At 38.7% G+C, this 16039-nt stretch overlaps 1 protein-coding gene across 4 annotated transcripts in view; it reads right to left on the bottom strand.

Annotated features, from left to right (window-relative positions):
• LOC121907584 (nck-associated protein 5-like) overlaps positions 1-16039 on the bottom strand; it is a 94143-nt gene that overhangs the window by 54418 nt on the left and 23686 nt on the right. For all 4 annotated transcript variants that reach the window (XM_042427229.1, XM_042427228.1, XM_042427232.1 and 1 more), the window contains 2 exons: positions 10678-10768; positions 6895-7050 (listed from right to left, as the gene is read on the bottom strand). In XM_042427229.1, coding sequence (XP_042283163.1) covers positions 6895-7050; positions 10678-10768 — 247 coding nt within the window. The remainder of the gene's footprint in view (positions 1-6894; positions 7051-10677; positions 10769-16039) is intronic.

Here is a 16039-nt window from a genome sequence, read left to right as displayed (position 1 = left end):
GACAGTCTCGCCTGGAAAACAAACAGACAGACGGACGGACAGACAGTCAGACAGATGAGGCTCTCTCCCCGCAGCGCTGCAGGATTTTGCAGGTTCTCTGCAGAAAGACGGTTCTAAATGAATGATGCTTTAAATTTCAGGCATCCAAACTAATCCCTGCAGACCTTCCCTGTGTCTGCAAGGCTCACTTTAGGTGCTCCAGCTATAATTCAATTAGTGACAGAGGTTTTGCCCAACAGGGAAGAGAAACCATTCTGTGAACTCAGGAGGTGACTTTCCACTGAAATGATTAATCCAGTAAATCTTAAAAGGACCTGAGCTACCTGAGCTGTCTTGTTTTCAGTTAAGTGCTGCGGGCGACTCTTCTCAACAACAGGCTCACAGAAAATCACAGAAAAGGCCTGATGAACAAAGAACTCACCTCACACAGCTCAATATCATCTTCAAACTGACTAAAGATAGTCACCACAGTATTTCAACCTGCTCCAATAACTGATTCTGATTAATATCCTGAGACATGTCAGTATAAACCACACGGATCGTTCTGAATCTTAGGACTGTGTTTAAAAGGCCACAGATCAGCCTGAAGGTTTGCAGCCAGTGTGTGTGTAAAAGGTCAGGGAAGTCCAAGTTATGAGTCTGAACTTTAAGTGTTTGAGTCTTATACGGTACGTGAGATTACAAACACTACATCACCTTTTATTATTGATGTGACAGGACATCGCCTTTACAAATTAGCTTTATCGATGAACATGTGACACAGCACATTACACAGAATCTGCTCTGAATGAGGAGTCAACTAATATTCTATTAAAATCTTATGTTTTGGGGATTTTTGCATCAGCTGCACAAGAGATTTTTCTTGGAGGATTTTTGTTAGGACAGACTGTCAGTGTGTGTGGCAAATGTCAGACAAGTAAAACAACCACATAGGACATTACAGTTAAAGACAGGCATCAAACAGTGTAGTGCTCCGACAATCAAAATGATGAATCTACAGAGACTCTGCAGCTTCCCTCAGTGTTATAGAGCTTTATAGCGAGTTTCAGCTTGTTGTTTATCTGTCCGGCTGCAACTTCAATGTTTTAGTTCACTCTCAGCGCTCTCATAACGTCGTTTTCAGCCACAGCAGGCAGCTGCTTTCAAAGAAAAAACTCTAAAAAAACCACTGTACACTACCTGCTCAGTACCAGATGGCAAACAGACACAGTTAGCTGTAGACTAGCTGGTGAAACATAGTGGAGCATTTAGCAGATAAAGAGCCAGATATTTCCCTCAGGAGTTGGTGGAGAACAAAAACAGAGGGAATATTGGACTTACATTCACCAGGTGGACACAAACTCGACTCCAAATGTTGCTCTGTAACTGCTGGATGTGGAAATAAGCAACTGTTTGCTAACAAGTTCAACATATCAGCTTAAAAGATGATGATATGTCGATACTATGTTCACAACTTGTTTTTGCTGCTTCCAAGCAGCTAAAAAATTAGTTAATGCAGGTTTAAATATTATGTTTAATCCAAGTCTGCTCTGAATTCTCACAATTATGTTTTATTTCATTCAGAAGTTAGTTGTACGAGAAGAGGGAATCACAGTTTTTCCGCTTGTATTTGTTGGACTTGTGGTTATTGTTTGGACTTTTTGAATATAATATTTTTTGTTTCCATCAAGTTTATTTTGTACAAAGGAAAGTGGATCAATAAACCCTTTTTGCTTCCATCTAAAAGAAGGGCTGTGTGGATATAGAATAAGAAATACGTGTTGAGTAAAGGTTACTCTTCACCAAGTTTTGGATCCTACAAACAGAGATATACTGGAAGGTATGAAGCATCTCTGAACTCGGGTCGTCTGGGAAGGCAGAACTCTCCACCTCGGTTCTGATGGAAACAACTCATGTCCACCATAGAGAGGATGTAATACATCACTGAGGATTGCCCCCCCCCCTTTTCTTCACCACTCGAGACTCACTCAACGTAGAAATAAATCACTCGCTAAGATGGAAATGTTTGGCAGTGTGCTTACCGCCATGCTCCTTCATCCTTGTTTTTGCACAGTTGATCTGCAGAGAGCATCACATCAATCCGTGTAGTAGGCTTAACTGTCAAATTCCACTGAAAATTACTTTCTGGTTGAGGTGCTGAGAGTCAAAAAGCACAGCGAGCTCAGTCTGTTTTTATTATTTATCTTCTTGCTCTTATTTGTGGTTCTCTGAGAAGTTTTCTTTTTTTCATTTTTCATGGCAGATTATATGGAAAGTACCCAAGTGTGCTGCCATGACTGGAAAGTAGTTTCAAACTAAATGGAAAAGCCTGTAATGCTCCTCCAGTCCAGCGTTAAAGTTTAATTACAAATGTGAATAAAATAAATGCAGCCACCATGAAGACGTAACTGCATGAAAACCATTAAATACACTCGGATTTATCCACTAGGGTCAACAAAGTAGACAAGAAAATTGATGTAATTTAAGCCAACACTTCTCCCCAAACAACCATCTCTAATGACAAAGTGGTTATTGCAGCTTTCTTAAGTACTGCTAAGTCAAATATCACTGAAATATCAACTGAAATCACGACCAATCATTTCCAATAACTCAGCCGGCAGGTAATTAGTTGGAGCTTGCACTCAATTACTGTGACATTTTGCAACATTAAAGCACACAGATTACATGCAGTATGTGTCATGTAATCATTTAAATAAAAATATTGAAAATGTCACAATGTGTTTGTCCAGGAATAAGTCTGCATTACTGACCTTCTATCATAAAGCTAGTATGTTGTCTTGTATTTACTTCCCTCTCTGTTTCTCTCTCTCTCTCCAAGTGGGAAAAACCTCAACCTCCGACCTGTAATTTCAAGTCAGCGATATCAGGAATTTCTGATAGCTATGAAAGAAACATCTATGAAGTGACAACAAAACAGATGCCAAGATGGCTACAAAACCATAAGTTTCGACAGTTGGAGGTAATTAAACCTGATATTATACACAAATAAAAACTAAAAATAGACTGAAATGGTTTAGATAGTATTTTCCACACCTGCTTTTATATTTTCGTTTAACCCCCAACTGTCAGACTATCTTTAATTACACAATTAACACAATCACTGTATGGTAACGCTCCTGACTTGTTACTATGGAAACAACTCTTCCCATTATGCCAACATGACATGAACGCTTGCAAGACATAAACATGGGAATCTTTCTCATCCATCCTATATGATGTGAATACGGAAGTATGAATGAAGGCCTCTCATTATGTGACGTTTCTGTGTATGAGCTGTTTGTTAAGTGAAACTTGTTAAAGAATAAAAAAAGATATTTGGTGGGATTGGTTTCTTATTGTCAACAAATCTCATGCGCAGAGCCAAACCAACAATGAATTTTATCTACTTACAAGTATTGTACATGTATCCAAAGTCTGATATATCTTAATCCTCTGTGCTGTAGACCTCCACTGTTGTCCAGAAACTATTAAAACACATCAATGAGTAACACATCTGCACTGGTTGACACTGTAGTTTGTTTAGAAACGGCTCCAAAGATTAATAACAGCGATAAGATTGTAACTCTCAGGAGTGAAGTCCCAAGATATATCAGCCTTTGGATACACACCCAATACTTGTAAGCAGGATGAGTTCGTTGTCGGTTTGGTTCTGTACATGAGATTTGTTGACAATAAGAAAAATATAGAAAATCACCAGCCTTATCCTTAAAAGACATCAGGTAAGGTGGGGTAACCTGTACACTTTCACACAATAGGTAACTTCTGTTAGAGACACTTTCTTGGTTGGTGCCTCCACTTTAATGGTTTTTTTGTTAAAGTCACTGAAGCAAGTAAGCAAGTCTTTTTGTTTGGGTTCTAAGAGCCTTTTGTGTAATTGTCACTATTGTAAATAGTTCAAATAAATTGGTCATTCTTCCGTTTCTCTACTTTGACTCTGTTTCAGTTGTGGTTGTTGTGTTACTGTCTCCGTTTGCCCTCGTCCACCAAGAGATGTAACACCTGTAAATAAAACTGCTCCTGGACATTAATGAAATAACAATAAACAAGTATGTAATGTAGAAATATTAAACTGATTTGTGTTTAACCTTTTCTCTTATTTCGTTTTATTGATGTCAAATGAACATCAACTAACTTAAAGCTGGTAAAATTTACGGCACATTAACATACAAAGAAAGAGAAGTGTGAATCTCTAACTGTAATAAGTCATTGCAGGAGTTCAGTATTTAGCAATTTTGTCAGTGTTTGTGTTTCTCAGACAGCTTGCGTTTCAGCAACTGCAGGTGTTTGATTAAATGACGCCCCCAACATCTCCAGAGATTAGTAGGTGTGACATCTAATAACCATCTCTCTTCACATCTGTCTCATTTAACACCACCTGCAGGAACACCAGTACCAACAATAATTAAAAATAAATCTGAGTTCTCTCCTGATAAGGAAACAATGATTTTTTTTGTATTTTTAAAGAACCAGATGGAATATAATATTCATAAGTATGTTTTAATTAGTGTATAATCACCTGAAACTAAGAATGTTGTGTTTTCGTTACCTTTGAATGAAACCTTTATATCTACATAAAGAGATGTTCCTTTTCCACGGAGACCGCCATGTTGCTGTATTGAAAGCTCCAGCTACGTAAGAGGATGATTTAATCAATTTCTCCCCTCGTTTTTTGTTTTTATTTTCCACCTGTAGACTGTTACAATCAGAAACTCTGAGTACTTTTAGTTTTATTCATGCTTCGAGTTGTCTGAAAGGCGAGCTCTAAGTGCCAAATTTGGCTTGTGTCTGATTGGCCGGTCAACTGGTGGGGACCTTAACCTCTGTAGGGTCGTTTATACCTTCAGGGTTGTTGAGGTCACATGTGGTTCATTAGTCCTCTTGTCTGTCATGTGACAGTTGTGAGTCCAGGTGTGAATGATTCATCAATCAATCAGTCAAAACCAGGCGGCAACCTCTGGGGCTGAAAAATGACGCCAATGTGGAAGTGCCAAAAACTACAGTTCCTTGAACGGCCACTTGAGGCTCCAAAGCGAGTCAATCCCCATAGACCCTCATGTTAAAATGCCCAACTTTACAGCAGAAATAAACATGTTTACAGACTGGTACAAAAAACGGTTTTGGTCTCTAAAGCTAATTTCTCCTTTCATGACAACTGTACGGGGGGTGAATTTTTTTATAACTCACCCGTTTAAATTTTATTAAGCCGTAAAGTTATGCATAATGAAGGACATGGCTGCTTTGAGTGACAGGTCCACCAGCCGCTATGTGGCTTGTTTCAGCCACTCGGCCCGCCTCTTTGCCCATTTTTGATGGCTGGGAGTTAGGCAGAGTCACATACTGCCAAGATGGCGACGGCCGGAGCGGCTCACTTTGAGCTTCAAAACTGCTCTTCAGAAACCAACGAGTGACGTCACGGTAACTACGTCCATATTTTTTTACAGTCTATGGTCAAAACTGAAGAAGCCTTTTGAATGAGAGAATTTACAACAAGTCCAGTTACTCCTGAATCGATGCCTTTGGATTTAAAAAAACACCAAAATCTTTAATTATACATTGATCTGACAAATGAAAATACAATTTTAGAAAATTTTCTATTGAGTTTTTTTAAATGGAAAATGTAACTGATCTGTGTTAGACAGACCCTACTCCTTTTTTAAAGTAAGCAAAATTGCTATTAATGACCAAATTTATAAAAATGAATGATAACAGCAGTAAAGTAACATTTAACTGTGAATAATCCTCAACTGTTAAAGGGTGAATTTTCTCTTTCCAGGCACAACAGGGTGGATTTTTCCTTTAGGTTGCACTTTGCAGTGGATGTAACTTTGCAATCAGTAATGGCTGTCTGAGACCTCTCAACAGATGGAAGTCCTATTACCTTTTTAGCAAGAAGGTGTGACAGAGAGGCGTACTAAATTCACTGGAACACTGACTCCAAATGTTAACTACCCTGTCAGCTTTTTAATTATCACCTCCTGGATATGAATAACTCCTTTGTCTTCTGCTGTTTGCTTGCCCCTAGGACCACTCTTCAACATGATGGCCTCTCATTTTCTGTAATATTCAGAGATGGATAGAGGTATGATGAAACTCTGATTGTACTTGTTTGTCATCTACACATCTCTCTGGTATTTTCAAATGAAGCTGCCATAAAGGCTCAGGTGCAGTGAATGACACACAACATTTGAGAGCTATTGAATTCAAACGTGAATGCGTTTTATTTCATAATGTGAAGAAGCTGATGAATTCATTATGTATTTACCGTAGGCGGTTTTTGAATTGTTTTATGTATATTACAGTAGATTTCCCTAATGATTTCATACAACCTAGCCTTCAGCTACCAATTTCACATTTTAACGCCACATAACCCAGTCTGACAACACCAAAATAGCAATTTTGAAGCTATAACACAAGGGTTTGCAACATGCCCAAAGGTTTCAATGACAGCCAGTGTAAGAAAAAATTAAGATTTCCCTCGGAGGGCAGAATAATTTTGGTAAAGGGCCAAATTTTGCCCGCAGGACACAATTTGCTGACCTCTGCGAGAGTAACAAAAATGTGATAATTAGTTTATTGATCTCTGTGACAGCCACTCAAAGTCAAAGTACCATGTCATTTCTTTAATCCATCCTTAATAAGAAAGACACAGAAAGTACTACAGTTAAATATCAGTACTTCATCGTTCAGTCCTACAACAAACAACCTCCTGTGCTGTCCTTCAGCTGACCGCTTATTGTAAGCAAGTGATACACAATAAAACCAGGCTCCCTCACTGTATCGATCAATCTGACATTTCAGAGGTGAAAGGAGGGGACGTGGGGAACAGGAACAGCGGTGTTGAAATGGGGAATAGTTGTGGGAAGGTTAAAAAATGGACCTTGCAATCTAATTTACCTCCAGGGCTCTGAGTCGTTCTAGCAGGGGATTGCTGTCCTTTGTATTTTCCTCCGATCCACCGCCGGCCTCAGGCGAGGGAGGCATCCCTGCCACTGTGGCTGTGGGACCCTCCAGACTGTCCTGCTGCTTCCACATTTCCTCCAGGAGTTTGTCCTGGAACACAGAGAGAGAGTGGATCAAAGATGCATGCCTCAAAGTTACAAAGAAATGAAAGAAAAATTCTCTATATTATAGTGTGCTCCAGGTATAACAGAAATAAATCCTGATATACAACACACAGGATGCTGCCACGACTGCATGGTGGTCCACTGGTGGAATAAATAAAACTTAAAGTTCCAATAACCAAGAGTTTTGATATGAAAGCAGAAGTTCACAGTTTTTCAAGTCTGGCTTAAAACAATAGTTGTAATTATACTGGCAGCAAAGAGATCCCATCCTAATACACCTTTAATATAAGTGATGGGGCATATAAGTGATGAATAAATGTATTCCAAGTTTATCTAAAGCTAATATGAGGCTGCAGCAGACTGCATTTGTCAAGTAGAAAATATCCAAAATTTATTTATTTTTGTTTTTATAAGACTGTCCTCCCAAGAAAAACTACACAATAGGTTGTGATGTCAGTTGCCCAAAATGACACATAGTTACGTTTGAGTGACAGATGCCATCCAGCCGTTGTAGTAATTATGACCCGGAGAAGTGGTGCAGTTCAGATGACGTCTATAAAAGTTGATTGATTCAAAGGAAGAGAAGTGGGCTGCAGTTTGTTTCCTGTTTCAGACTGCGAGTGTCACATTTCCAACCGTGAGTGAGGAGAGTTTCTTACAAACAGTAACTATGATCGTCCTCTAACCTTAAGCCAGTGGTTATTATTGGAGCCGTGATGACGAAAGGTTGCCTACCTTTTAAGAAAGAAGTAGTTGTAACTCACACCACATGTTTCTCAAACCTTAAAAGATTTTCCTAAAAAAAAAAAAAACAATGTATAGACTAATATAAAAGTAATCCTTCTCAGTCATCAATTATGAGCCACTAGAGGTGTGTGGCGGTATCTGCAGAGACCCTGCTCGACCCTTTTCTGCTGTGTTCAGGACGTTTCTGGGCATCAACCTTTGGGCTGTGGGCGAGTATCCTCCAGCCAATAACAGCGCGCAGAATGTGAGGTCGGGACTCGTAGCGTATCGACAAGGTTACATCGCTGTCTCAGTTTCTCTCCTCTGCTCCGCTCTGCTCTCTGTCTCTGTGTCATGGATGTATAAAGAGCTGCGGGTCTGTGTGTCTGCTTGACCGAGGGCGGAGCTGAGAAACACACACACAGAGCAGAGAGGCCACAGCTGACAGGATGAAGCTCTGCATTCACACAAAATCCAGCCGTGCTGCACCTTCACGCAGGGTTGTGCGGGGGTGTGGGTGTGTTTATTTGTGCTTTAGAACATAACCGCCGTGAAACTATTTTAGTTATCTGATTTACTGATTTGTTTTCACCAGTGCCGCTTCATTCACTCTCTTGCTCACTCAACCACCACTCTCTCTCTCTGTCTCTCTCTCTCTCTCTGTCTTTTTCTGTCTCAACCTTGAACGCTGTGCAACCGACAAAATCCTGCATAGTTTGTCTTTAACAAAGTGATCAATTTACTGAAGTGAAATTTATAATGTAGTAAAAAGTCAAGAGGTCGTGTTATGGAGCTAAACAAGCTAACAAAGCTCTGTAAATGGAATGAAAAAATACATTTCCTCTTTTTGTGACTTGAGTTGGATGTTTGAGCTTCACTGTGCAGAATGATGTATCTGCAGAGTTTGTTCTCACATTCATCAGCTGAAGGAGGAAAGTTTCTCTGCTCACCTTAAATCATCTGAATCACTCAAATCAATTAAACTTTCAGGCAGCTGAGCTTTATTTTTCCTTCTTTATCTACATCTGCCTATTAATCTTGTGTCAAAACATGTGAAATACAGTATATACTGTCATAAAATAAATATATATATCATGACAGTAATTTATAGTTCAATTTCAGCTTTTTTTCTCCACTCAGTGGGTTTTTATTTAGTACATTCATCCTTAAAAATCTTAAAAGTTTAAGGGGCGTACCATCAAGCATGATTTGCAACATCATAATAAGTTTGGATCCAGTCGTGGTCCAGTATGCAACTTAACAGTGAAGTAGGAGACATCTTGTGTTCAACAGTTAAGCTTTTGAAATGAAAAATATTTGCATTTTCATAGATTCTGTATTTTTCAGGGAGGGAGAAGGAGTAGATGTAGAATTTTTAATAAGGAAATTGTTCTCAGGTACAAATTATCATTACATATTCTAAAGCATTTCTGGAGGAGATCTTTAAATTTTACATTTAACAATATTTGGCTAAGATTACACTGTAAAACATAATATTGGAATTTAGTAATATGAGCAATGTTTTATCATTAACTTAATGTAAATAGCTAAGAAAAAGAAGAAAAAGCTCTCAAGAAAGCTTAAAAATGAAGACTATACTAACTAATGGTGAGGTAAGCATCCATTTCATTCCCTACAATACACTTTCATGGCAAAATATCAATTTAATTACAGCTAGTCAGCATCCAGCAGTCAGTTTGTACAGTCTCCAGAGAATCTCTCTTTCATAAATGTTTCAGACACACAAGAAAACATATATACTCCTGCCACATACACTGTAATCTTCACAGGGAATATTATAAATGTGAAAGTTGACTAGAAACATGAAGTCATCATTTGAAAAAGTCTTAAAAATCAATTCTAAGGTGAGATTAATAGTATATTTGAAGGTAAATCATCCCCGGGGGTTTTCTAATGTGTTATATCTGCAATTTGGATGATGACAAGTGGAAAAAAAACCTATTGTTCACATAGTTTCTCATTACTGTACATTGGTGCAAAAAAGTAGGGCTCCGACTAACACATGGTTTACAGTGAGAGGGGAAATATCTGATAACACTAAGCCAACAGGCGTCATTTGGTCATTTAGTCTAACGCTATTGGTTTTGTAATTTGAGGTTTAGTGTGTTTTTCTGTGAAAAATAAAGTGTCAGGTCAGATATGTCGATCATATTCCATGTTACCTCCTTCACTCTTCAGTCTAAACGGGTTGTATCAGCAAGCTAACGTTAGCTTTATCAGTTGGTTCATTCAGCTAGCTAACGCAACAGTTCTACCTGACAGTTAGCAGCTGTGAATATTTAGTAAAAACTCTTCTCTAAGAACTAGTTTGTGTGGTGCAACCATTTTAATTTAGTGATGCGTAAATCTCCACTTAGCACTCATGTTATAAGAAGGCTAAGTTTGAACTTTCAAACAGCTGGTGCAACCAGTTCCAGCTAACTACAAACAAAATGCCACACAGAATTTCTGGGCATTCTGGGTCCCTGCCGCCCGGGGGCCTATTTAACTGGGGAGGTTAAAATAGTTTTGGGTGGGTTGTGATACTTTTGGCTCCTGTTTGTAATGTTTGGTTGGTTTCCACCTACGAAATGTTACGCTATAGTCTAATAAATCAGCCAACCGAGTAGATAGATGACAGTGACTCGGTTCAGTCAGCTCAGCTTGATGCAATGATGATAACTGAGTTAAACTGAATGTCTTTTCAGCTCATTACAACTGAGTAGATTTCTTCGCCTACTCCACTTATTATTCAGTCAAAGTTCTGCAAGAAAATATCAAACACTTTTAACATTTGATCTAATGTTATCTATCTACTTTTTAAGACTTTTATGGTGATTGGGCTACTTTTTGGCAACACTGCCCCAGGCTGTTTAAGCTTTGGTACCTTGTATGCTTTCATGAGGTCCAGTGGGTCCACCTTTGGGCCCTCCAGTGAGTCCTGGTTCTGTAATAGCGTTCGCACCGTCTCCTCCATGCTGTGTTCAAAAAGAAAACAGGAAAACTGGTCAGAGCAAAGCCCACTGAATGGAAGAATAGTGAATCTTGAGTTAAACATTTGATATCATTTGAAGCACCAAACAGTAAATATTACAGGTATATTCAGTCGAAACGTTCTATACTATTGGCCTCTTTAGTTCTTTATCTTGTTTGTTCATATATTAAACAACATGCCAGTCACTTTGGGAATGATAGCAGGTCCCAGTCTTCTGTTTTTTAATTACGGTGGTGCGGCTACACCAGTTTACATTTGGATCACTGACTGTGCCATTATGTAATAGTTTATGACAAGGCAGACATTGAATGGTGAAACTAACAATGTCTTCAGTGCGACGTAATTTTTCCAGCCCAGTGGATTCAGTAATGAAGTTTGCTAATTGGATGCAAAGGTTCAGAACTGAGGGGATGTGAAGCTGATAAACCTGTTGATGGAGTTTTCGTGTTAAAGGGACATTTCACTTTGATAGAACATCTTCACACTTCATCTTTTACACCGTTTGTGTGACTACGTGAACATTTGACATCATAATCGGATTAGCTGCCCCTGACGTGACCTGAGATGACCTAACCTACGGTGTGTGAAGCAAATGTAATGATTGGAAACAGTAAGCAATTTAAGGATGATAATTATTTGACAAATGTTGTTGACAAACACTTCATCTACGGAATGAAAAAGCAAACTTGCTGGTGAAACGTTAACATCCTGTTCGACAGCTGACGACAGGTTTTGTTCCACATTATTCTTTTGTTTGTGCACAAGGACATCCACATATTATAAAAACACACTTTTACCTACATACTACTACTACTACTTATAATAATAATGATAATAATAAACTTTATTTATATAGCACTTTTCTTAACAGCGTTACAAAGTGTTTTACAAAAAGAAAATAAAACCAGACAAGGCTGATAAAAAGAAGGTGCAGACATGAATAGGATCAAATAATAAAAGTATATAACACGCGTTTCCAAAGACTTTTTTACAAAGAGAAAAGTTTTAAGAAGAAATTTAAAAAGCTATTGAATTAGTGTGTCTGAGTTCAGCGAGCAGAGAGTGGAGGAGCTCTAATAGCAAAAACCCGATCATCCTTATTCACCAACCGTGACCTGGGAGTAACCAGCAGGGCTCCATCTGCAGATCTTAATGGCTGAGAGGGCACATACCAGGTCAATAAGTCAGAGATGTATGTAGGTGCGAGGCCATTTAAGGCCTTAAAAGTGAGTAATAAGATTTTAAAATCGATGCGAAATTTAACAGGGAGCCAATGGAGGGAGGCAAGCAGGGGGTGATGTGATTATACCTCTATGTCCCAGTAATAAATACTCAGCTATACATGAATTCGAAGTGAACAAACACTTGTGCAGGACAGTTAAGAAGCTTAATGCGTAAACAAAGACCTTTCCTAAAAACTCAAGACAAGATCAACAGAATCACATTAAATAAGAATTGTGGTTTACTGTGGTTTCTAAGGATGAATGTACTCAATAAAAAACCCACAGAGTGGAGAATAAAGCTGAAGGTGAATTGTAAATTACTGTTATATATATTTAATCACAGTATATACTGTGTTTCACATGTAACATTTATAGGCAGATATAGATATAGGAGGAGAGTTCAGCTGCATGACATTTTAATCGATTCAAGAAAAGTAAATTTTTATCTATATAGGTCAAAATCACTAATTACAAGAAGCTTCTGTTCAGCATAACACACCTTGAATTATTACACCCTTGATTCAGATGATGAAAAAACCTTTAACAATAAACTTTAGGAAGAGCAACATTCATTCTATGAAACCAACATGTTTCTGCCTTCATAAAGATCACATAAAACATCAACAGTGGACCTTAAATACATATAAACAGTGACTTAATTAATATGTAATAAAAAGTAACAAAAACAATATAAAATATAAAATAAGAACTAGATACAACAGACAAAAGACTGACAAATAAAATAGATAAGAGAGAATAAAACATGCAAAGTCGGGCGAATATTGATGAACGCAGCTTTAATGTTTGACTTTGACTTATCTGACCCTAATTAAATCTGCACATTTTTAAAAAATACCTAACAATCATGTAGGCAATAAACATTACTGACATAACATACATAGACTATAATCTATTGTTTTTTCACAATAAAGTGCATCACAACTACCAAACTTAGTTTCTTCACTGTTATGAAGATTTCAAAACAGCCATGATAATGGAGCTGACGTTAGTTGTATTAGTGTAGTCTTGCGTTCTGATTTTGTAATTGTTTTCCGTCTGAGCTGTGTATGCTTCACATAATGTCGTGTTCAGTGACATTTTGCCCTGTCACCATCAGAGCAGCTTTTTCCCACTTGATGCGTGTGGTGCAGCCATTGCTGACTGTGAGCACACCATTGGTATTCCTGCCCCAAGTCACTGCCACTGACCTGAAACAAACCCAGCCAAAATGAAACCAGCAGGTGGTGGTGGGAGTGGAAGTGGTAGGAGGGATACTTCTCAAGTACTCTTTGACTTCAAAGTCCATAAAAAGTCAAGTTGACTCATCAGATGTGAATATGTGCGGACTATAAGGCCAGATGTGTAATGCACGTCATCTTGTGTCAAGGTTGGGGGTTCGAATCCCATCAGGACCACCCGCATTAAAAGAGCCTACGCGTACAGTGACGGAGGTACTTTGGATCTTAAAATGTCCACCAAATGGAATATGCCATGATGTGGAAGACCTACTGCAGTAGATACTCTGTTATGGAGCCAAATGCCGTAAATGTGCAAGTTTAAATGATGGCACATGATAATGCTTGAAAAAGTTTAATGAAACGTGGCTTCATGTTTAGATTTGTTCCACTGAATTTCTCCTATTGGGCTCAACTATCTGTGAATTATCACTCATTCAACTAAATATGACATGTTTATCTAATGCAATGAGGAGGAAATATAATTCTGCGGCGACAGAAAACAGGTCAAAAAAACTTCAAGCTCCAGTTATTACTTAGAAAATATGATTATTGTGTGAAAATATATTTTCTGTACATTATTAAAATGCAGCATGTTTTTTGACTTGTGCTTCACCAAACTGACTGCATCAGTCATTTGTTGCCATTCACTTTCCCCTGCAACAATCACCTCAAGTTAAATTTTCATCTGAAAATTATTCATTTCACCACTTAAGTTACAGCGACTGAAAGGAAAGAAAAACTAAGAAAATCACAAGTAACTGCCACTCAGTCCACCACCTGACCGTTCACTAAAAGCCATTCTGCAACAGCGGTTGTTCAATCATAGCTTAGCAACCATTTCTCCACATGTTGAAGCCATGTGCATGTAATCTAGAAGAGTGGGTGGTTTCTTTTTTAAGCATTTGCAAAACCAACAACACAAGAGCAAAACTGTAAGAAATGGATTGTACAGCGCCTGGCTAATTAGCTTACCTACAGCTGTGACCTAGTGTTACTTTCAAGCAGCAACTACCACGACTTGAGGCTGAAGCCAACGTGAAAGTACAGTAAATTAAAGTGCAATGCCACCGATGGACGCTAGAGCGAAAGGAAACAGGAAAAGGAAAAAGTCTTGGCTCCAAATGGAAAAGATGGCGCTGACCATCAGCTGCAACTCTGAGCTTCAAACAGGCTCCGATGCAAACCAATAGGTCACAGCTCACTACGTCCATATTTATATACAGTCTATGGTTACTTCCAATGCCATGCAGCATATCATCAGCTAACTACATTGTTTTCTGAGGCTACAGGTTAAGTAACTCTGTTCAGCCCTGTTCAAAGTTACAAATCCTCGTTTAGGACTGGATCATCCACCCTGTATGAGCACAGATGCTAGTTCGAGTACATCAGAGTTTAGACCAACGATATGGACTCTCTCTTTGTACTGCTCGTTATTTTGTTTGGCAAATTTTACACTCCAGCAACTCCAGCCAAAATTCCAGCCATAATTAATCAGTCATTCCTCATCCTAAAATCCTTTTCTCTTGTTAAAGTGAAGAATACTGTTTAAAAATACAAACATTAAAGCATGTTTTTCTGCAGTAAGCATCCAAACCATCTAGTTATTTTAGAATGACTAACAGCATGACTAATAGCATTTGTATTTATAATGCTGTACTATAATATTAGGGCTAACGACCGTGCATCCATGAACAATCCTGCTCCTTATTTCCATGTCTTGTACATAGATTATTAACTGGTGAGGATGCTGACTTTTAGCATGGGATATGTTGCTTTAACCTCTGTCTCTAAGCATTATGTAATTGATTTTGTAGCCCCCAGTTTTGAACCAAATCAGAAACATACAAAAGTCAGCTGGAGACACAGTTTTCAGCCAGCTCATAGTGTTTTAGCGTTAGAAGTTGATAAAATATAAAGTTTCAGCTGACAAAATCCACAGTCGTCAGCTAGAAATGAGAGGCCTGCTTTTGTTTACTTCTGTAAATACCATAAGTATATAACATCCATTTGTTAAAAAAAAAACAGTGAATTTTGAGTTGCACATCTACCAACATTATCACTGTAAATTGCATATGTGCCATTCCAAAACTGAAAGAGTTTACAAGTCAGATGTGGTAGTTTTTACCAGAGATTTCTGCATATTTCAGTTACATCTCACAGCACTTGAGCCTGAACATCTCTGCATCACTAAGTGCAACTGTCACAATGCATCATGCAGCTTTTTTTCAACAACACTAGATTAGACCTGGTCCTCCTTAAAAGTTTAAACTCATCACACTCGCTCCTCATGAAGTCTCACACGTCCACCTGATTCCTATCGAAATTCATGTTATTCATTCATTGCCTGCACTTTTTCCACTCAGTCATCACTCACCCCATGCTGCTTTCCTACTGACTCTCACCGACGCCGGTCGTTAGCCGAGCCACATGGGTTCTCGGCATCCGCGGTTCAGAGTTAGTCATCGCTCTGTGTTTTTGATTGGGCACTGAAGGGAAAGTGGGTCTCCTAGACTCTCTGTGGACCATGTGGGAAATAATGCACAGCTGAGTGCTCCCCGAAAAGGAAAAAAAAACAAGCTCCCACCCTGTCTGGCTGTTCCCTAACAAGGCCTTGGACTCTCCATGCCATCCCGGTCTCCAGACTGCAATCTGGCAGGAGAGACGTCTGTGTTCAACCTCATTTCAAAGGTGCCATTCAATGAACACTGGATTTGTGCCCCTGCTCTCAGCTGGTTAGAAACAGAATTTGGCAAAATTTTCCATTATGGTGCTGGCTACAGTAAAACCTTTGCA

Source organism: Thunnus maccoyii, chromosome 11 (assembly GCF_910596095.1).
Source record: "Thunnus maccoyii chromosome 11, fThuMac1.1, whole genome shotgun sequence".
Taxonomy (NCBI): domain Eukaryota; kingdom Metazoa; phylum Chordata; class Actinopteri; order Scombriformes; family Scombridae; genus Thunnus; species Thunnus maccoyii.
Note: the sequence above shows the minus strand (reverse complement) of the source record. Positions and strands in the feature narration are given on the sequence as shown.